The 23615-nt window shown below is 41.9% G+C and overlaps 1 protein-coding gene across 1 annotated transcript; it reads left to right on the forward strand.

Moving 5' to 3' along the window:
• The first annotated feature begins 3513 nt into the window (after window positions 1-3513).
• On the forward strand, window positions 3514-22882 carry SLC9B2 (solute carrier family 9 member B2). Its single transcript, XM_065405411.1, has 11 exons — window positions 3514-3606; window positions 4293-4473; window positions 7281-7451; window positions 11244-11386; window positions 12714-12841; window positions 13558-13733; window positions 16282-16388; window positions 17806-17955; window positions 19059-19167; window positions 19919-20055; window positions 22643-22882. Exons 1-11 carry the CDS (start codon window positions 3514-3516, stop codon window positions 22880-22882), a joined length of 1635 nt encoding a protein of 544 aa, XP_065261483.1.
• Window positions 22883-23615: the final 733 nt, after the last annotated feature.

A 23615-nucleotide genomic window follows, 5' to 3' on the forward strand; every position in this document is an offset into this window, starting at 1 on the left:
CTTCCCGACTGAAATGCTGGGATTGTACGACTCTCACCAGGGGGGATGTATATTCCAGAGGGGGACTGGCTCAGAGCGGTGCTGCTGCCCAAGATTCAGGACCAGACTGTGTGCATGGATCCTGCTTCTGTGATTTCTGACAATGGCTCGTTCATTCGGCTTGCCTGGGGCTGAATTGAAGCCTAGTTTGGTTTTGAAATTGTGCCTCCATACTAGGGAATGGCTTATTCTTAATTTAACTGGATACTGGATTGAGAGCCAGGGAGCCTGAGGACTTCTATCCATTGAGCCTCAGTTCCGGTTTGGAGGGATCACCTCTAAGTAGTAATTCAGTCTCCTTGTCCCATCAGTCCTTGGCTTCTCTCCTGAGACCACTGTCAGCATGGCATGTTCTAACAGAGTCCTCAGGTGGACTCTTGTCTTTTGGAAACTGACCTGGGGTCATCCGTTAATGTTAGTTAGGGCACCTACCTGTTGTCCAACAGTAACTTAAGTCCTGCTCCTGCAAAGAGCACAGGGCTGCCTTGGAGTCAGGAGCCCGTGCATACAACCCACCTGGCTGGGTTGAAGCCTTAATCACAGTACCAATGTCTTCTTTTCTCTTTGAATTCAGAGCCTTTAAGCAGCCTTAGGGGAAAACAGCAATATTAGTCAATTCCATCACTGAAGAGATATGGTGCAAATTATCAAAGAGGAGGAGAGGGGAGGAATTAGTAAAGGTTACCTATTTCCAAAAATGCTATTACTTAATAGTCTGTAATCTAACATTAAAGATAGTGGATCAAATCCTAGGACCATTTAAATCAATGGAAGTTTTGCCATTGACTTCAGTGGGGCTAATATTTCACCCAATATATCCAGGGCCGACGAGGGGGGTGGGAAGCCAGTACAAATTACCGGGGCCTGGTGGTCCGGAAGGGGGCCCGGGGCCCGGCTTCCCTGCCCTCTCGTCGGCCCTGTTTATCCGGTCTGCCCTTGCTGGGGGGCCCAAAAAAATTCTGGGCCCGGCTCCCCCTCCCCCCTTCGTCGGCCCTGTTTAGCCGGTCCGCTGTTGCTGGGGGGTCTGAAAAAAATTTTTCACCGGGGCCCGAACCCACTCTCGGCGGCCCTGAATATATCTTCAGAATAAAAACAGAAACATCAATTATGCAAAGAGTCCACAACAACTCAGGTCTACAAACAGAGACCAAAGAAAGTGGCACAAAGGCTGACGCTGGAGGAAGCTGGCCTCCTAAACTAAAAAAAGATGGCTTGCTGGGGTTAATATGGAAAAAAAGAAAACAGAGGTGCAGCAAAAATATTATTTTATTTTAAGACATATAAAATTGCGTATATTTTCAGATATGTCTTTGCTGCCTTTAAAGTAGGTTTCCTATTTGACTAGTTCAACACAAACACCCAGTTTTCTAATAAAGCAATGGAACAATCTGTCTTTGTTCACCAAGTCAGTCTTCCCACTGGGAAGTTCCCAGGTTTGTCAACATTACAAATGAGATTTGATGGATAATTCTGGGAGTCACAAACTCATGTCTAGCATTGTAGCATGAGGAAAGCCGATTCTTGGCTCAAAGGTCTGCGTTCCAACCCAGTCTGAGTTTTGAGTTGTGTGGCACTTCTACTGAGACAGAAATTCAGCCAAAATGATTGAATAGGTTTCCGGAAGCTGCCATTCACGCCCAAAGGGCTGAAGTGCAGAAAGTAGCCATTAACAGAGAGTGTGTACAGTTTCAGTGGGCTGGAGAGCAATGTTAGCAAACAATTTGATTCAAACCTTATCTTCAGATGTGTGTGGAACGCCCATTGGTTTAGATAACTGAAAATAGGGTAAATGTGCATTAGAGCCTGATTTTGCTTCCAGTGAATGCCCTGACGTTGCTCATTCCAGTGAATGCTCTCACTAACTTCAGTGGGATCAGGATTGGGCTTTAATTATTTAATTATTACATCCGTGTTTAAGGGCTAAGTAGAAAGAGACTTCAGCCCACAGAACCTCGCCAGGGAGTGGGGTGTAAAAGAGGGGATCGGCGCTCCGTGATAGGTCTCCCACTTCACTGGAAAAGATCCTCTGGCAGGACTTGGGCTTCACATGGGGTGCGATGGGAGAGCCATGCTCCATCACGCTCCCACCTTTACCCTAAAACACAGTGCAAACCAGCACACATTTATGCTGACCTGAGTTTGTCTTCTCCTTCTCTGGGATTGCAGGGGATCAAACGACCCTGGAGGCAAGTGTCTTCAGCCTCTGAGAAGGGAGGGAGTGTGCTGCTTAGCTGAACTGGAATTCCTCCCAAGTGATTAAGGAGCAGCCCTGACAGACTGGCTGTAAGGAGATGTGGGACATTGATGGTTGGAATGACGTGATGATATACACTGCATTCCATCAGTGATGCAGAGACATCCTCCTACCCACTCCTTCTTGGGTTGAGGCGGGGGGGAAAGTATCAAGATACCAGCAGAGACTCAGAGAGCGGACAAGATTATTTTGAACCGTCCGTTTTTGTTGAAAGCACTGGGAGAATTCTCGTTGCGCCTATCAGAGTCAGTGTCCTCTTTTTGTTGTTTGTTTTGAAGGAGAGAACATTCTAATGGAATGTTCCACCCCCCACAAAAGCTAACTGTGCCAGCCTGTTGACTGGTGGCTGTTCGGAGAGGTGCATGAGATCACATGCTTAATAAAATGAGTGCTGCTGAAAATTAAGGAATCCTGCAGGCTGGTTTGTTGGTAATTAGGTAACTACTGTACCAAGATGCTCAGATGCCACATTTGATGAGGGCAGTATAAAAACCCAGACAGATCAATAGATATTTGAGATCTTAATTCAAACTCTTAAGGACTTTTTTGTTAAATAGCTCTGACATGGTTTGGGGTAGGAACTTAGCAGTTGGCAGAAATTCCTTTCACTACCCCCTTGAAATACAACCTAAATTTGGCCAAGTTTTAGGCTGTGGAAAAACACCATTTGTATCTGCGCATTATTAAAAATTGTTTGCTCGATTTTAACTTTTTGAAAGCTCCAGTGCACTGCACGTGTTTGCAGGACCCATTGAGCCTCCTGCATCAGATGCTCATGATTCATGCAGAACTAGAAGTCCAGATAGGACACAGGAAAATCTGATTCTCTTCCTCCTATTGCTCCTGTGAGGGGGGAAAAATTACTTATCGGAATCATACACACAAGGGGGATGATTTAAGGTTGCACAGACAAACATAGTTATGACCTTTTCCATTTCTGAGTTATTGACTTTGCAACTTCAACAATGTTCTTCTAACATAGTTTTTTTTAACAGAATAAATAGATATAAACTAATATATAGATATGCACACAAAAGCTTCATTACATACTTTCTAATATGTAATATACAGTTGGTGTCTATGAGGCTTTCTCTTTTGTATGGGGAAAGAAAGAAATATGACTTTAAAAACGTCTTGAAACAGGCAAATATACATGTCTGATTTGCTTCTGCTTATTCTTCAAAACTTCTGTTTATTTTTTTTATTGTAGGTTTGTCAACATGGAGAAGGAGGATATTGTGGAGGAGAGTGAAGATCCAGAGCTGTCTATAGAGGTGGGAAATGGCACTGTTCCCATGAATCAGAAAACTCAGGTAATTGCATTTGTATCTGTATTCAGGCCTCTCCTAGTACAGGGTTACCGAGGGCAGCTCTCCTTTCTCCAGCTTCATTAAAATATTGAAGGAAATTAGTTTTACAAAGGGAACTTGTACCCCCTCAATTTGGGCCTTTCTTACATTTACCATATATTCTATAAAGTGTTTCCTTTGTGGGTTTAGCTGCCTGAAATCAGTGGTCCTGACTTCAGTTGAAGTGTCGGTTGAATTAGTTTAAATATTACAAAGACCCATCACCCACACAAAAATCTTTCAGGTGGAGTTAAGATTACTGCAGTAATTCTCAAACAGTGAACCACAGGCAGTTCACTGGGCAGCACCTGCTGTCTCTGACTTGTTTTCAGCTGCTAAATTGCATTAAAAAACAACTTGAAAATATGACACACGCTCCCAATGAGGTTTTCCATGTAGTAAGTTGCTGTAGTTGCCACAGAGATGTTATGCGAATATGACTGGGACTGGCAGGTGCCCTGTGCAGTCGTGAACGGAAGGGCAGCTGGTCCACAAGCAAATCTCTCTTAAACTGGGCTCCACACTATGTAAAAATATATTGAGAAGCCCTGACCTACAGTTAGCTATGTTATAGTAAACATAGCCCTCGGGTAGCTTATTGCAAATGTACACAAGGCTGCTTCAGAGAAAGCTTATTGTTTTTAACTCAGGAGGTAACTGTCTTGGACTGCAAAGGTACAGATGGAAATGCACAAACGGAAGAAACTGCTCTGTTGCACAATTGTGCAAGGCAACTTCAGAAACCGCTGACAGAGTCAAAGCCTCCAAGGAAACTGAGGCAAATATTTGCTTGTCCTCCTCAAGGCCTTCTTGCCCGAACAGTGACAAACGGTATGTATGGGACAGGCGATGCAAAATGTTTAATTATTTGACATATGAGTATACACACCAACGTTTCATTTTCTAGATGTGATAGCTGATAGCTTTTCTGTAAACAGTAAAGAAACATGAAGGGACTGTTACTTTTGACCTGTCAGGCAAATCTTTAGGTGCACTGATGGGAGAATTTTGATGTAGAACAAGGACTTGAATTTTTAGTGCCTTTCCCGCCCCACTCCCACCCCCATCCCCAGCTCCTTCAGTCTTATTAGCTGGCTTATCTTCATATTAGAAATTGTTTTGATCAGAAGCGTGAGTTCTTCAGCCTGTTTGAATGTTCTCACCCGCAAATGAACTGTAAAGAAGATTATAAATCATTACTTTTCTGGCAAAATAAATGGCTTGTGTTGAAATTAGGTCATGAATACACTAGTTTCAGAAGAACCTTCTTCTGTTACTTAGGACTCAGTCCAGCGCTACATACCTAAAATTTTGCAAGCCTAGGATCCTGGCCCCAAGGCAGATCGACCCATTCAATAGAAAGGTTGGCCTGTTATGGAAGTCCAAGATAAAAACTCAGGGCTGGCCAAGGATTGCAGAGCTTCCCAAGTGAAGGCACTCATATGTATGTGAGAGCCTTCTATCCTATGCTCTGCCCCTCTGGATTCACAGGCTAGTACATTTGTTACCCCACTGCCTCCCTCTCCTGGCTGCCTGGGCCTTGTCACAAGAAGAAGAAACTCCAACTCTAAAATGCAGGAACTCCCCTGTATGCATGTGGGGAGATGGTGCAAGAGGGCAGAGATGGATCATTCTGGGATTTTTTTTTCTCTTCTTCCATCTTCTGTTTGTGTCCGTCCTTGCTTGCTCTCCCTGGCTCATTGCAGGACCAGAGCTGCGAGCCTGGAAGAACAAGATACCTTCAGGTTATGAAATATCTGCATTTTCCCTGCTTGTATCAGGGGAAACTCTCTGCCCTGCGTTAGGTTGTGTGGAGACCCCCTGTGCATGCCCCTTTGCTAGGGATTGTTTTCATAGTGGAAGAATCCAGTGCATAAATCTACCCAGCTGCAATTTTCTTTTATTCTTTCAAAATGAAACTTTGAAAACTAATAGCAATAAGCCAGGCTAGAGTGTACAGTAGATTACTGGTGCATTCCTCAAGCAGCTGAAGACTTCACAATACAGGCAAGACGTGTTAATAGAATTACTCACCTGCTTACATTTAAGCACATGCTCAAGTGCTTCTCTGTATCGGGGACAGATGCTCGCTCAGCAATACAGTTAAGCCCCTTCGTTTTCAGTTTAAACTGATTTTTACCAAAAAATTCCCAAATTTTACAAAAAGTATTATTCAGTTGTTTCCAATTTTTACCCTACTTTTGTATAATTTAAATATATACAAAATAACTTGTTTTATTAGGAAAATACAATACACTGCATGAGATATATGTATTATGATAATACATTAGTCTGTGTGTATATGCAAAGTTGCCTGTTGAAGTAAGTTTATGTATTAGTTTAGACCAGTGTTTCCCAAACTTGGGACGCCACTTGTGTAGGGAAAGCCCCTGGCGGGCCAGGCTCGGCCGGTTTATTTACCTGCCCCATCCACAGGTCCGGCCAATCGTGGCTCCCACTGGCCATGGTTTGATGCTCCAGGCCAATGGGAGCTTCTGGAAGCGGCAGCCAGTACGTCCCTCTGCCCACGCCGCTTCCAGCAGCCCCCATTGGCCTGGAGCAGCAAACTGCTGCCAGTGGGAGCCGCGATTGGCCGGACCTGTGGATGGGGCAGGTAAACAAACCTGCCCCAGAAGATACACACCATAAACAAACAGGCACACACGCAAGCTCCGAAGTGCGTGCACATCTGAACTTACTGATGAATCTCATGCTCACCACGTACACATTTCAAGTTGTTAGCAGATCATAGGGTGACCAGATTTTATAGGGACAGTCCCGATATTTGGGGCTTTTTCTTATATAGGCTCCTATTACCCCCCACTCCCTGTCCCGATTTTTCACACTTGCTATCTGGTCAGCCTAGCAGATCACAATCTAAAGATTTGACATACTAAAATGGGAAGAAAATGAAAAATCTGTATCAGAATATGTTTCAGAACACAAGGAAGTATTTGAAAGTTTTAAAAAAACAAAAAGGAGAAATGGATGAAGTTGAGTGTATGTGCTGCAAATGGAGTGGCTCAATTATTAAATGTAAATATTTATAGGCTTATAGTTCTAAGTCTACAACAGTAAACTGTTTATTCAAATGAAAAGTTTTATTTGGGGATTAGAGATATATTGTTTTCTTAAACTCAGAGATGGCATTGTGTTTTGAGTTCTGTTTTAATTCTGCAGCAAACCACACTGATGGACGGAATTCAAAGCATTAATCTACTGAATACTTTTTTCCCCTGTCTTTCCACCCACCAAAATAAACCCCGATATTTACCCAGAAAAATTATTAATTTTGCACTGATTTTCACCTGTTTTTTTGTTGTTGTGGTAATAAACACTGATAAATTCCCAGGAAAAAATAAATAAAATAAAAACTGAAAACGAAGGGCCCTAAGTACAGTGCATACACTATTGTGACTTACTGTCCTATTTTAGCACCAACAAAATCAGAGCTTCAGCTCAAAGAACATCAAAGATTGTTGTAACTAAACTGACATTAAAAGTAAATGTTTTATTTCTAAAATTAAGCAGATAATACTTCCCCCCCCCCCAAAAAAAATCATTTACAAATGTAAATCTGAAGTGAACTAAGCCATTCCTTAGAGATGATTAAATATATTTTTCCTGTCTTCTTCTAGTTGCAACAGTAATACTTGTCTGGGCTGTGGTCTGGTCCATCACAGGCAGTGAGTGTCTTCCGGGTGGGAACATATTTGGAATTCTGTTTCTCTTTTTTTTTGCTGTCATTGGAGGTAAAATTTTTGGGCTCATTAGAATACCAACACTGCCTCCTTTACCTCCTCTCCTCGGTAAGTATTGTGTGATATATTCTCTCTCTTTTTATTCTTGCATAGTTTTGCTTAGGAACATAGGAACTGAAATACAGGCTCAGACCCAATGTCCATTTAGTCCAGTGTCCTGCTTCTGACAGTAGCCAATACCAAATACTTCAGAGGAAGATGTAAGAACCCCACAATAGGCAAGTGTGGGATAATCTGCCCCCACACAGGTCTCATCTTGATCTCTAATAAAGATTGGCTTTAAGCCCTATAATGCACAAGATTTAATATCCCTTCTATAACGTTAATTCCTGCCACAGTGGCTACCCTGGAATTTGAATGTAGGATTTCTGGCACTGTAAGTGAGATCCGTGCCCCTAGGCCACCTGGTTACAGGGTAATAATGAATTCATAATGCAAGGAGTGTTACTCTTGACTGTCTTGTGTGTATCTCAAAAGGAAGTTTCTAGCACTTTAAGAATCTCTGTCCCCCACCTTCCCCCAAGCAGTCTGTTTCTTCCCCCTTTGTCAGTCTTGACTCAAGCTTGTCACCGTGGTTGCTGACCTGGGCTCAGATTTCCCCCCCTATGACTCAACAATCCCCTGTCACAAATGATTTCAAAATGTGTCTTAGTTTCGAATTATAATGAAACCCAAACCTTTCAAAATTCTCCAGGATGAAAAATTCCCCCCCAAATTCCTTTTTGGGTTGATCAAAATGTCTTCTTTCTATTATGACTTTTTTTCCTTTATATAATACAGAATAACAAAAACTTCAAAACAAAATGTGGTTTCAAAACAAAAAAATGAAATGTTTCATTCCAAATGTAAAAATGAGATGTTGTGAAATGGGATGTTTTGTCTGAATTATTTTGTTTTGTTTTTTTTCTAAATGTCGGTGAAATCAACACAATTTCATGAAGTGTTTCAGTTTTGCTAGAACTGCATTTTCCACTGGAAAATGGTGCCGTCAATGTTTTTCTGATCAGCTCTCTTGCCACGCTTACATGAAGAAAATGGGAGTGCTTGCAGAGCACCATGAAGAAGCAGGTCAGAATCTGGTCCACTGAGATTATGAAAATAATGTGTAAACCCATTGGATCTGACCATGATTTGGAATTTGCACATGGATTACTGAGTGCAATGCTGTATGAAGTGGCATATAGCATTAGGTATCGCAGCCTTTAGACAGTGAACTTGCAAAGTCAAAACCTTTTTATTTTTAAAGCAAGTTTGAGCTACTGTTTCTGACCATATCGATTCTTCTTACTTTTTGTAAACTACTCCTTTGCTCAAAAGTTATGACTTGGGCACAAAACTTCTTGTCAGGTGGGTAATGCTGAAGAACAGAAGCATTAGCAGGATAGCACATGCCTGATGAGATGCTTTTGACAATCTTCATGCCTAAGGTTCCTAGTATTTGAGAAAAATCTAGGAATCAAGGAGGTAGAAGGGAATATTAAATGTTCTTTGTTTTCACATGAAAAATGGTGATAAAAATACAAGGACCTATATTCAGTCATGGACATCCTTGCCTTTGATTTATCCCTTTTAGAAGGAATTCAGTCCAATGCAGATGGCTTCCTACTACTTAACCCTTACAGTGAGGCTGGGTGGTGCAATTGCCAGCAGATCACCTACATGGGGGCATATTGCAGAGCCTCTCTTTGGTGTGAAGGGAGTCTTTATGCCAGCCCCGCATAGATTAAAGGAGAGTATAGCAACAGAGATGGTCTTAAGAAGGGGCTATGAACCCCATTGTTATGCAGGTCCTATGACCCTAACATGGCAAAAAAACACAGAGAAACTGTGATCAGTGTTCCAACCCATAGGCTCCTGTAATTGTCACAGTGAAGCACATGATGCTGCCTTTGTTTCTCCTAGAGGCCGTGGGAAGAAGAACAAATAGTAGCTATCAGGTAGAAGTGTTCCAGGTCAAATAAAAGCCATAGCCAAGGCCTGTCGGCACACAGCAGGCAGTCTGTGAGCAACATGAGCACAGTATTGACCAAAAAAAAAAAAAATCTTATTATGGATTTATATTTCATAAGATAAATATTAAGCTCCGCTACTAAATTAAATGTTTGCAGGTTCAGGCCCTAAGATAGGGCATTGCAGGCCTGTGTTTAAAAATACCTTTTTCACAAAGCACTTCTTGTAGCAAAACCATCTAACTGGAGACTGCAAAACAAGCATTTGCAAAAGGCTGAATTTTCCTTGTGGCTCAAACAGAAGATGGGAGCAAACAACTGAAGTTCCTCCTATGTGAATGTTGCATTCATAAGAATTTTAAAAATCTGTGATTTAATTTTTGCACATATTATATATTTCATGCCAGATTTTCAAAGGACCTCAATCAGCACCCAGTCACTCCCCTTTAGGCACGTGGATAGATAATGGGTCAGATTTTCAGACGAGCTCCATTTAGGTTGAGAACAATGGAAGCTGCTGGCTGTTGAGTACTTGTCAAAGGCTATGTCTACACTAGAGACCTTACAGGAGCATTGCGGGGGCGGGGGGAGGGGGGTGGGGGAAGACAATTGATGCAGCTGCAACACTGTAAGCTCTCTTGTGTAGCTGCTTTATACCAAGGGGAGAGAGCTCTCCCATTGACATAATTAAACCACCCCCAATGAGCAGCAGAAGCTTCCTTTCTTCTGTGAAAAAAAAAAAGCATCACTTAAAAGACCTAAAGCTGCCTGCGTTCATGGTGGGCTGTGTAGTCTGGAATGGGCTACACTTGGATGGCAGATCTTAATTCTGATGTCTGTCGCCAGTACCATGTGTGCTCAGTGGGTTTGCTTGTTTAAGAAAAACAGGGTTTTAAATCAGGCCTCAGTATGTTTCTTCCTGCTGACCATCTGATTGTTTTGTGTATCTCATTTCTTAATTTCATCTTCTGCATGACTTTAGATTTCTTTGCTTTTATTAATCCTATTTCTCAGCACATGATTGCAGGATATAAGATACGGTTATAAAACTCATACTGACAGGGCAGCGGTATGATCCATTGGATAGGGCACTGGACTGAGAATCAGGAGATGGGGCTTCCAATCCTAGGCTGCGCTGTGGAATGGTCCATGACCAGCTGGTTGTGGAGTGTCCACATTTTCATTTTTAGTGATGTTAGCCAACTTGAGTTACTTAACAATCAAATGAATTACAGCACAACAAAAATCTTTAGTGAAAATAGGGCCTATACGTTTGTACAGCACCTGGTACACTGGGGGCTCATTGTTGGTTGAGGCTTCTAGGCACTACGGTAATGCAAGTAATAACAGTAATGTAAAAAAGTAAAGTCTAGATGAGGCTCACTGCTGATCAGTGGATCTGCTAATTCCCATGGAAATTAGAAAAATTAGAAAAAAACATTTTTGCAAGAGCCATTAAATTACATAGCTATGACCACCTCAGACAGAACTTCTTAAATTTATGTGCTGACTAAAATTTCACTTAGTTTACTGTCGATGACAAATTTACATTTAATATAGGACATATCAGCCAACATTTCACCAGTAGCACTATATCCATCACCTGTTTGGTATGGGTCAGTCAAACCACATCACTTCCAATAACCTTTACCTCTTATTTTCCTACTCAGTTTCTTCTTTGCTTCCTGTCCTCTAATTTTTCAATTTTAATCTCTCAGGTTATAGAGTAACATCTGTCAAGTACACAACTAACTCTTAAGAGGTCCTGTCCCAGCATAGCAGATCCTAATTTTCTCATTGAAGTTTTCCACAAAAGATTCTGGTTTCACTCTAGACGCTACTGAAATACAATAATAACAACTCAGTCAAGAAATGCTTGCTTGTTTTTTAGGGATGTTGCTTGCAGGTTTTCTCATCCGAAATACCCCATTCATCAGTGACATAGTCCAGATAAATCCGAAGTGGTCTGCAGCGCTGAGAAATATTGCCCTTTCCATTATCTTGGTCCGAGCTGGGCTTGGCCTTGATCCAAAGGTACAGTATCTAATGTTTCTGGTGTAAAAACATACAAACAAACAAGCCACTAACAGTATCAAAATATTTGATCAGCTGTTTGCTTGAAATCAATACTATATCAAATTATTAAATCTCATAAGTTTTGCATTTTATAGCCTTGTTTCTATTGGAAGTGGTTTAAAATACAATACAATATTGTTCTTATATTAGTGAAGGTTAAGAAATATCTATACCCTATCAGCCGGATACATAGGATTGGTGAGCATTCCATTTTGTGATTTTTTTCACTAAATAAATAAATAAAATTATTTCTGTTTTGTGAGTTGGACATCTCAGTTAAATGCACTTTATCTTGATTTGTCAAGTTGTGTAAATTGTTCCATTTGTTTTGTAAGTTTTCCTATAAAGTCTATTGTCCTGCTAAGAGATCATTCAAAGGGAGAAAAAGGTAAAATAAACAATGCAGGGATCCAGGACACTGAAGAGAAGAGAATCTCCTTTATGATAAGACACTCTGGTGAAAGGAAGCCCTATAAGTAATATTTTTTATTGTTTTATGTGAGGATATTAATTGTAAAGAAGAGTCCAACTGCCCTAGATGAAAAGACAGCTGATATCGGTCCTGATAAATAATAGATCCCATGATATTTCTATGATCCCTTCCCCAGTCACTACGAAATTTGATATCTCCAATGCTAATAAAAGAGGGGGGGAAAGAAGGGGGGCTCCTGCCTAGTTTATAACTTGACCAGCTAAAATCAAGCTATAAGGTGTTGCCCTGTTCCTACACTTGAATGGAAGTAGAGGGTATGTCAGGCGTAACTAGCACATGTTAGCTAAGCCTACCTAAACTCAGATACTTTTCCTAGTCAAGGTAAAGGCTGGATAGGAAGTGTCCATCATGACATGACATGAGATTTTTCTTGAGGATACTCACTTATAGTAAGTCCCAGAAAATCTCAGGTTGCAACATTTCTATTGTTACTCTCTAAAATGTCTGTTTTCCAATGTAGCATCCTATTCTTTACCAAGACATTCAAGAGGGCTTTTAAACCTTGTGTTCGGGCACAGTGTTACACACAGTTGGGCTGCCAAGTTCAGTATTTGAATTCTTTTCCCTCTGTGATATGGCCATTTTCAGACCAAAGGAGACCAAAGCTAGGACCAGATCAAAGATGGGCTCAACCCACTAAATGCCCTAAGTCCTAGCTTTTACAATAAACTGTACTGTATGATGCCATGTCACTGGGACTTCAGTAATAAACCAGAGCAGATCTTTAGCTGCGTTTCTCTTTATGAAATTGAAGGGATATGTTGTTAATGTGTAAATATGGTTCTATTTCAGGCTCTGAAGAAGTTAAAGGCAGTCTGTTTAAGGCTTTCTTTCGGGCCCTGCCTCACTGAGACATGCGCAGCTGCTGTTCTTGCCCACTTTCTGATGCATTTGCCATGGCAATGGGGATTTATATTAGGGTAATTTACTCTGTTTTCTCCTATGTAAAAATTCAAAATGGCTTAATTCTAGCTGATGCTGCCAATCTCCCTGCTAGGGATCTTCCCTTGAACTAAAGAATGCCACGGCTAGCCCAGTGCATCCTTTGTGCACTGCCAGGCAGAAGACATGGATTCAGTACTAGTTGCCTGTGTGTCTCACAATGGTGAAATGCTGTGAAAGCTATGCCGTGCCCTGTGGCTGGTTTGAGGGGGAGGCGTTCATAGGCAAGGAAGGGAATCTAGCCTCACTGCACGAGACTGGCAGGGATGCTGGTTGTGATGTGGGCCCTTGAGAGTGAAGAGTTAGCATAAACAAAAGAACAATGGGGTGATAGAATCCTGGGGGGCTTTGTCTGGAATGCAGAGGGCCTTTAGGAGCAAAAAGAAATGTTGTTGCAGGCGTCCTGTTAGGACGTGGAAATACTGAGTTCAGAATTTCCCTTAAAGAGCCACCTATAGTGTAGCCATTCCATTAAAATCAAGAGATAGAATCTGATATGTCCTCTACTCTTTGGGGGGACGGGGAGTGTATTCATCTTGTTCCATCAAACCCCTTATTTTAATGTCACCCATTTGGGCACGTGACAAAAGTGGACTGTAGGTTTACACAGATGTGTAGTTAAAAGGGCCATGGTGGATTTTCCAGTTGAATATTTTATTTTTAAGAAGGGATGAATGAAATTCTGTGTGTTTAGTTTTGTTCTAGGCGCTGTCTCTCCTGCTGTTGTGGTCCCCTCTATGCTGATCTTGCAAGCAGGCGGGTATGGTGTTGAAAAGGGTGTCCCGACCTTGCTAATGGCTGCTGGCAGCATTGATGACATTCTGGCCATCACCGGCTTCAACACATGCTTGGGCATGGCCTTCTCTTCAGGTACACTACCTAATCCATAGATGGCAAAATCTAGGGAAAATATGAAAATATGATAAGGAATCTGTAATCTGTTATGGTCAATTAGTGATAAATCGATAGGGGCTCGGTTTATATACTGGAGACTCAGATGATAATTATGTGTGAAATTACCCATGTGCAGAGCAAGTGGCTGATGCTAATCAGATATGCAGTAAAGCATATTAGTATGTGCTGGGACCTGGGAAACCTGAGTTCTGTTCCGAGCTCCTCCACTGACTCGCTGTGTGACCTTCAGGAAGTTATTAAGACTCTCTGTCTCCATTATTTTTATTAAATTATTATTCTGAACAAGTAGGTCTGACAAGCAATTCCATCAGCATTTTCCCTCACTCTTGCTGCCCATGTAAAGTTAGAGAGTCATCTGGGTGGATCATCTTCTTCTTCCCAGATATTAGACAAAATGGTGATATTTACGAAAAAAGTCAAATCTGTGTTTTTTAAAAAATCAAATAACTGATTTTCACTAAAACAAATATTGGTGGGGAAAATGTCTCAGTTGATTAAAACAATAGAAAACTTCCCAGATATTATTGCAAACTTTGTGCCCCGAAAGCCTCTCTCTGACTGTCTCAAGGGAAGAGTTTCCGAGTGGTGTGTTGGAAGTGGATAGCTCTTATTGTTGTCACTGAGAATTCTGTCACTAATTTGCTGCACACTGTGTTAAATTTCCTGCCATCATTTGCAGCTACTGAATGTTGATGATGGGGTAAGGATTGCCTGTATGGCCATCTCATCCCTAGAAGGATTGTGTACGTTTCCCTCTCTCCCTGTTGCTCATCCCATGAGAAATCCTGTTAACCAGGCCACTGTCATAAACCAGGTTGTCTCTTAAGGTTTATCTTCACTAGAAAATAAGGCAGAGTTAGAGCACAAACTTGAAGTCGTGTTTTAGGGCTATGAATTAGGGGTGGGATTTTCCGAGCACTCAGCATTAGCCTAATTCTGCTCCAATCAAAGTCAGTGGTAGAACTCTCACTTCAATGGGAGCAGAGTTAAGTCAGCACTAAGTGCTTCTGATTAATCCAATTTGGGTGCTTTGTACACTGAACTAATTTTTGAATGTATCTCTAAGTGGCAGCCTGTTTAAGAGGCAACAAGAATAGTGACTTGTTCATGTGAGGAGGGATAGCGGTGAAGGGGAAATGTAGGCCAACATTGAGGTCTGGTCTACACTACAGAGTTAGATCGATGTAAGTAGCTTACATCCACCTAACTATGCCTACACTTAGATTTTGCTCCCGCTGACATAAGTGCCATGCTACGCCAACTTAATAACTCCACCTTCATGAGCGGCATAGAGTCAAAGTCGAGGTAGATAGGTCAATATAGTGGCCTTGTAGACACTGTGTTAGTTATGTCGACTTACTGGCTTTCAGGAGCCGTCCCACAATGCCATTGAAAGTACAATTGATACAAGTGCTCCTGGTGAGGGCGTGCACCACTGACACAAGGAGCAAAGTGTAGAGACGCACAAGTGATGTAATTACTGTGGCGGCTGTATGCCGACGTAAGTTAAGTTGACTTAATTTTGTAGTGTAGACATGGCCTAAGAAATACTGTGTCATCAATATTTGTAGCTAGAAATCAACAAATGGCTGATCTGGTGAAAGTGTTTGCAAATTAAATATTTTAGTAATTTTGTATTTCACAAAGTAACTAAACTTTCTTAGGACATGCATGTGACTCCCCTACTGTGTAAGCGAAATTCTTCCCTGCCTAAAAACCCCCCACAAGGCAAAAAAGTCTCTACATCTTCCCAGGATGAACTCAGAGCTCCAGATACCATCCCATCATGGGGAAGGGTTTGCAGCCACACATAGGAGGCAGAATATGTCATATAGAAATCATATGGTATCCAAGGATTTATGGGGACATCATGTCAGATTGTGGGGCATCTGTGTGAGGACCTTGCGTGTCAGTGCTGCTCCTCCTCTGTGCCTTCCCCTGACAGCACCGCTCACTCAGAAGCCATGCTGTCAGTGATTCTCTCCATTCAGATTGCACATTAATCTCTTTCTTAGAAACCAGAAGGGAAAATCAATGCTGTCGTGAGCAGTGTTAATTCCCACACTGATTTCCACCTAGGGGCCTGAGGGAGGCCTCCCATGTACATCTCCTGCTCCTCAGCTCTGCCCCTTCCTTGGGGTTGATCTACCCTCACAGAAAAGACTAAAGTCTCAACCATACTTTGTGCAGATGAATATCTGCAATCTTGCAGAGAGAGCATGTGATTCAGCATACTTCCATCCCCATGCATAGCATCTGGGCCCTTGAATTCTTGTTCCTTTCCTCGCCTCGTGCAGAAGAGCAGAAGCTCTCACCATATAGTATAAAACTACATGATCATGAATCTGGGGGCTACGCTAATCCCCTTATTTCTTGTCCAACATTTGGGTTGCTTCTTTCTGTATTTTCTCTTGCAGAAGGGATGGTGACTAGTGGGTGGTATAAGAGGGGTTGTGCGTAAATACTTATGTCTAAGCCCTCTTCTCTTACTGTTCACAAACAGGTTCCACGCTTTACAATATCCTCCGAGGGGTCCTGGAGGTTGCAGTTGGCATAGTAGCTGGTGGGCTTCTAGGAGTTTTTATTCAATATTTCCCAAGTAATGATCAGGTAAAAAAACCCCAAAATTTTTCTGAAAATATACCACCTAAGGTATCTTGCTAAGAGTAGAGACGGTTAGCAGGAGAACTAGACAATCCATTTCCTAACTCAGAATGGGTGTGGAGATGACTTTATAGAGAATGGTATGTGTCTAGCACCAACGGTTGTGAATCCTGTGAAATTTTATTATTTGTTAAAATGGATTACTTGTTTGCTGTTATGGTAATGATGTGCAATTTCATAATTCTCCAATGTGCTGGGAGTTTAGACCCTTAGCCCCCAATCCTACTCCCTCTGAAGTCACTGGGAGTTTTCATGCTCAGCGGGAACAGAATCTGGCCCCAATTTCAGCCAATAATGTGAACATCAATTAGATTGATGTGCTTCACATATGTGCATGAGAACATTCCTTGTTATGTGAGTTGCCTGCGATGGGTACAATATGCTGAACTAAGAGCAAAGTGACAATGATAGTGCTGAGTTTCCTGGGTTTAGCTGGTTTGTAATGCTCTTAATAATATTTTAACATGCAAGAGTATTGTGTATTTGTTGCCTTCAATAAAAATTAAGATTACATTATTTTAAATCACATAAGACCTCTGTAGTTGGCTCTAAGCTTGAGGCCGTGGCTACACTCGAAACTTCAAAGCACTGCCGCAGGAGCGCTTTGAAGTGCGAGTGTGGTCGGCGTCGCGCTGCCGGCGCTGGGAGAGAGCTCTCCCAGCGCTGCAGGTACTCCACCTCCATGAGGGGATTAGTTTACAGCGCTGGGGCACTGTTTACACTGACGCTTTACAGCGCTGTAACTTGCTGTGCTCAGTGGGGTGTTTTTTCACACCCCTGAGCGAGAAAGTTGCAGCGCTGTAAAGCGCCAATGTAGCCAAGCCCTAACTGGACAGAAATTTGTTTACAGTTTGCATAATGCCTTTGGACTAGAGGAATATGAGATTATAAAATATCCCAAAAGATTTTGGGGAACATCCTTGCCCCATTGAAGTCAATGGCAAAACGCCCATTGACTTGACTGGGGCCAGGATTTCATCCTTTGTCTCTTGATTATCAACGTGAAGAACACATTACAGAAACAACCAGATGATTAAATGCTGCTAACTCAATGGTTGCCATTAAGTAAGATTGTTTGTATAGAACTTCATGTTTAGAATTCCTATGGTACAAAAGCCCTTTGCGCACACGATTTCTGATGGATAGAACAAAGGAAATATTGAACATCTGAAATTAAAGTTCCATAGGAATAGAAGTAAAAAAGAAAATAAACAAACAAAACATCCTGGTAGCTGACGTCATTCGTGGAAGCTCTGGTTCCTCCATCTTGGTGCAGTTTCTTATTGGTGTTTTAATAATTAAGCTTTTTTCCATTTTTTTTAAATAAAAATGTACTTTTGTTTATTCCTTTCACTGGTTCTAGGCATCTCTTGTATGGAAGAGAGCATACTTTGTGTTGGGCCTGTCCATGTTTGCTGTGTTTGGCAGCCTGTACTTTGGTTTCCCAGGATCAGGAGGACTCTGCACACTGGTCTTGGCCTTCATTGCAGGCATGGGATGGTCAAGTGAAAAGGTGAATGTTTAGATACCCATGCCTCATAGCTAACTGAAGTCACTTTAAATACACAGGGTCAGATTGTGATCTTGGATGTCTGGAGGGTGTTGACCAGAACCTCTTAAGGGCAGGAGTAGGGTCACCTGGCTATAAGGCAATTCCCATCCTCATGTGAGAGAAGCTAGAATCAACTTCTTAGTGCGTGGTGGATATATTTCTTAAAGAGTGCTTCCCTTTATTTCGATCATTTAAAAAGAGTTTTAGTTAATAAAGTATTTCTGCAGATTGGTGCCTAACAAATATAGTTGCTTTTGCCCCTAGTCAGTATGCATGGGATAGTAATGGAGAACACCTGTAGAACCCTTCAGCTATAACTCTGCCAGTGTGTCCATTCAGGCATTCCAAAGACATTAGGCGTAAACACTGATCTGCCTTAATAGTGATCCCATCTGGCAGTTTTTATCTTCAGCATCTCAGGAATATGTAGTTTGAAAGTGATTGTATATATGTGCATGTAAGTTTAGATGCAGTTATACGAGACATATACACACGGAGAAAAGCTCGCTGAGACACAAGATCTTCTCTGGCTGTGTTGAAGAAATAAGTCTCTGGAAATGTAAACATATAAGGAAATGGGGACTTGGTATTTCTTCCTGCAGATGTACAATGTCCTGCTAATGGTACAATATGTACTGTCATGAGTGAAACATCAAATTCCTTTCCAATACGGAGTCTTTTCCCTGTTCTTTTAGCTTCAAAACCCTTCTTTGTGTAAGAAAGCACATGACAAAGGGCTGAGCAGTACAAACACACTTTCACTCCCTCTGATTAGTAAAAGGAAGGTAATTGCTATGAATTATGACTTGTACAGGCATAGTGCAATATTGCTTCACCAAAATAATTTTGCCTTAAAATCATAATGGGCTGTGTCTGCATCTTGGCAACCCCATTGCATCACTTTTTTCTCTTTTTTAAAATATTAATTTTGCACTATAACACAGACAGAAATGGACACAGAACAATCTCTCAGTCAGTCTCATTTTATTTTGTGGTGAAATCAAATGTTGAGGCCACAAGGTCCAATTTTTTTAACTTTACAGATTGCACCCCTTTCCTTCTAGGTGGCTGTGGAAAAAATTGTTGCAGTCGCATGGGACATCTTTCAACCCTTTCTCTTTGGTTTAATTGGAGCAGAAATATCCGTTTTGTCTCTCAGGCCTGAAACTGTTGGTAAGCCTACTTGGAAAACCAATACTGTAGTTTTGACTAGAGTTTTTGCTAGCTATCCTGCCAAAAGAATCACTACAAAACAGCTTGTAATGACTATTGGCCTATAGGTTATGCCATAGCTATACAAGTTCGTTTCCTTTGTTTTACCTGCCCTAGACATACTGGAGCAAATGCTCTTGTGAGCATCTTACCTATATAGCAGGTAGGGTTTGGCGGTGGTGGGTTGTAGGTAGGAATTGAGCATCTCCTCAAGTTCTGAATAAAGTCTGAGTTTTCCAGTCAATACTGCAGAGTTAATTCTAAGCAAAGTACTACATTATGGGGCAATCTGAAGCTCCTTATCCCAGCAAAACACTTGACTTCCATAGGAGTTTTGCCTGTGTGAGGAGTGCTAGATTGAGGCCAGTATGCTGAAAACATCATTTGCACAAATGCACAGTTGCATCGCAAGTGGTTTTAAGTGACAATGGCTCTATCAAGATAATGTCTTGCATTATCTGCTGCATTGGTCCTTGTTGTCTGAAGTATATCCTCCACATCTCAAGACACCACATTATTACTGATTCACTAAACTAGCATTATAAAATACTTCCAAACACATGGTATTGGGTTATTTCTAATAGTCTGTACCTCATTTTTCTAATTTTAAAAAAATTGTCGCAAAAATGTTGTTAATCGGCAATTTTAAAAGCTCGTTTTCCTCAAATATGCCCCCCGCCATTTTAAGAAGTTGTTTTTCTCTCTGCTCTAGGGCTTTGTGTTGCCACACTGGGTATTGCCTTAATAGTACGAATCATTGCCACATTCCTGATGGTGTCTTTTGCTGGCTTTAACTTCAAGGAGAAAATATTTGTCTCATTGGCATGGATCCCCAAAGCCACTGTCCAGGTAGAGTATGGCAAGAGGGGGAATGACAGGATCATAGAAGACACCGTGTCTGATTCTTCTCTCACACCAGTTTTATACCAGTCTAAATTCACTGACCTCAGTAGAATTATTAGTCATTTATCTGGGTGTAAGTGAGAGACGGGTTAGGACCATTGACTGATCTGGGTGGGACTTTGAAATAATGAATTCTGGGTTTCCATATTGAAATGGGCAGGGGAGTTGCAGCACAACACTTGGGTGCATGCTGCTGTTCATGCCCCTATGGTCCAAGCTCCAGGGCAGTGTAGACATAGCTTAAGTTTCCTCTCCAGTGTCCTGTAGGGAATCTAAGTTTAGAACTCTGCTTGTGCCTCCCTTCCCAGGCTGGCAACAGAGGTTTCAGTCTCTCTACATACTGTTAAAGACAGAACATCACTTTCTTGTCAATAGGCCACTAGTTGGCTCAGAAATTCCACTTGTGTTCTTCAGCTTCATTTTGGAGAAGTAGCATGAGCAAGTGGTAAGAACTGGGGATTACTGGCAGTCAAGCTTTGCCACGGTCTTACTCTGTGACCTTGGGCAAATCACTAAACCTCTCTGGGCCTCACTTTCCCCATCTGTAAAATACTTACCTGCATCACAACGATAGTGGGCAAAACCTAAGAAAGGTAAATACCTCCTGCAAGATGCCATAACTCCCATTGAAATCAATTGAGGGTCCTCAGGTCCTGCTGAAGTCTTGCATCTTGTGATGTTCTGCAAGATCAAGTTCAGTCGGAGGCTATCCTCATTAAGTGCTTTCAGGCCTATCAAAGAAATGGCTAAATAGGAAGTGATTTATTATTTGTATTTTGTGTTTGGAAAGTGCTTATGTGATCCTCCACAGCAGACACCTATATAAGTATAACAAATTAAATAAAAGTACATTTCACAGTTTAGACACAATGGCAAGGGCTTTTTGCTACTTGAAAGTTCAAGTGCATGGACTTATGGCCGCTGCTGTATGTCTTTGTAAAATGCATGAGCAGCCCTATTATCCATTGGGGAATCTCGTGTAGGAGCAGAGGGGTTATTTTAACTTGATATTTGACACTTGTGTGACCACTGCTGGTCCTTTGCAAACAGAAATGAATAAACAGAACAGCACACACAAAAAAAAGATATTGGCAGACTAGATAGGTGGACATTTAAAAAAAGAAACGACTAGAAGTCCCCTCTGACAATCTAGGAGCGGGAGAGAGATGGCAAAGTAAGGTGAATGGTTGTTCTTTAGGTTGTTTGGACCCTTTCTGTCTCCTTCATCCTCTAGGCATTTTCTGTGTCTTTCATTCTGCCACCCTATAGCTGGTTTCCTAGTTGAACAGAGACACATGATACCTCAGCAGTCAGGACTAGATTCCTCTGAGTGCTGCCTTTCCAACCCTTGCTTTCCTTCATCTGCCCTTTAAAAGTGAAAGTACATAGTGACAGCATTTGAGCAGCAGAACAGCTAGGCTAAATATGCATCTGGCCCTGAACTTGGACTTCACTGCAGCTTTCTAGGCAGCCAGGAAGCAAACTATCAAATAAGGGAATGCACCTCTCCCTCCATCCCCTCCCAGAGAGGTTTGGTTGTCATGAGGAAAGTCTGACCATCTACAAAGCCTACTGTGGATGGTAAAACAAACTGTTTTACATCAGTGGCCCTAGGCTGAAAAGCATATAACTATAAAAATCATGTGGGTCAAATGTCAGTTTGGACCCAAAAAAAATCAGGAGCCTCAATTTCAGTTCAAGTGTAATAGGCCTATCTTGCATAATGTGGTTAATTAGTTGGGGTTAAAGTGTTTTCCAGGTGCTTTGCACAGAGGCTGCACCTGTTTAAAACCTACTCTGTGACAATCCACCATTGAAGTTGGCAGCTGTGATCCTCAAGAGATGCCATGGCTGACAGTCTCCAGGTGAAGCTTCCAGGGGCTGACGGCAAAGCTGTCTCTTTGGAAGGCCCTGGCCTCTGGGACCTGCAGTCCCCAGAGATGAGACGAGCCTGAGTTTTGTACCTTTTAAGGCCTAGTCCAAGATTCATGGCTGAAAATCTCAAAAATTACTAGTGATTTTGGGTGCCCAAGTTAAAGTACAAATCAGGCCCCTTAAAAGGGTTGAATTGGGCATCAAAAATGGTAGCATCCAAAAGTCACAAGTCATTTTTGAAAATGTAGGCTTAATTAGGCCTTCCCTCATACTGGAGTAACATGACAGCTCAGCAATGTTTCTCATGGAAGACTATCACCAAGGGCAAACCCACTTGAAAAGGCAGCTTATAGTGGAACAAAGAATGAAGGCCATTCTTAGACAAATATGAAGTAACCCTTAACCTTGTATATGGTTCTTAAATCTTATGGTGTTGGGAGTGTTAGAAATGTAAATAGATGACAGCCATTTTGGGTAAGAAGCAGACATCCCCCTGGCCACAAGAATGTATGCAGGCTAACAATGGAATGGACGTGCGCACATGCACCCACACACAACTCCAAGTGTAGGATTAGACCCTTCATTTACATCTTTAAATGCAAATGGTTAGTTGTTCCGTTTCATTGTTTTCTTTAACAACGTTTTTCTTTCTCTGTAGGCGGCGATAGGTTCCCTTGCCTTAGATACAGCCAGAGGGCAGCAGGATGAACAGCTGGAAAAGTATGGAATGGATGTTCTAACAGTGGCATTCTTGGCAATCCTGATCACAGCTCCGATTGGAGCGCTGGTTATTGGCCTGGCAGGGCCCAGACTTCTGCAGAAGGCTCAAATAAGCAGTGGTGAAGAGGAGGAAGGTGTTGGAGGAGGAGGAGAAGCAGAGATCGCTGGGCCCGCATAAGAAAGAAACAGTGGATAGTATATTGGTCTCACAACTGCTGCTACTAGTTACTTAGTAAACACAATGTCTGTACTGTTCGGAAGGAAACTGAAATAGGTAACAATCAGTTACTGGTCCTAAAACAGCAGCCCCCATGTTTTGCAAAATATTTTTAACTGTTGCTAGAGCCTTATGAGGAAAGATGAAAAGAAATAAATGTACAGTATGTAGGCTGCCTAGATGATAACTGATGGGCTAGGATAATGGTCTATGGTTAGTTGACGAGCGTGGGTGTAAACACCATGGAAGAAGTAGTGTTCAGGGTGTATAACTTGAAGAAATGAGATGAAATTTGAACAGAAGAAAATTTAGAGTGAACATCAGGAATAACTTTCTCATGTTGAGATTAGAGATTGGGGAATAGGAGGTAAGACCCCCATCCCTGGAGCCACTTAAAGTTAGACAGGAACATGCATCTGACAACTGGTGGACAGTATATGGAACAATCCTGCACCTAAGACGGTGATTCTGAACCTTGTCCCATCTGGGACCCCAAAACCTGTGTTTTCATGCTGTGATCCACCCAAGTCTCTTGCAGTCCTTTGTAGTTGCAGAGGATTGTGTGATTCAGTCATAGCAAGAAACTGCAGGAGGGTTTGGGTAGTGAGTGGGTGCACTGGGGAGTGGGGTAGTGCTTGTGGGAGTTGCTTGCTGGAAGGCTGAGTTTGGAGCTGGTAGGGGGAATGGCTGGGGG

The sequence above is a fragment of the Emys orbicularis genome, chromosome 5 (genome assembly GCF_028017835.1).
Source record: "Emys orbicularis isolate rEmyOrb1 chromosome 5, rEmyOrb1.hap1, whole genome shotgun sequence".
Lineage (NCBI taxonomy): Eukaryota > Metazoa > Chordata > Testudines > Emydidae > Emys > Emys orbicularis.

Excerpts from the sequence above, each read along its gene's own strand:
- SLC9B2 (XM_065405411.1), top strand. The coding sequence starts at position 3,514 with ATGGAGAAGGAGGATATTGTGGAGGAGAGTGAAGATCCAGAGCTGTCT. Across the intron at positions 11,387-12,713 it reads GGCTTGGCCTTGATCCAAAG|GCTCTGAAGAAGTTAAAGGC; the intron begins GTACAGTATCTA and ends GTTCTATTTCAG. Across the intron at positions 17,956-19,058 it reads TGGGATGGTCAAGTGAAAAG|GTGGCTGTGGAAAAAATTGT; the intron begins GTGAATGTTTAG and ends CTTTCCTTCTAG.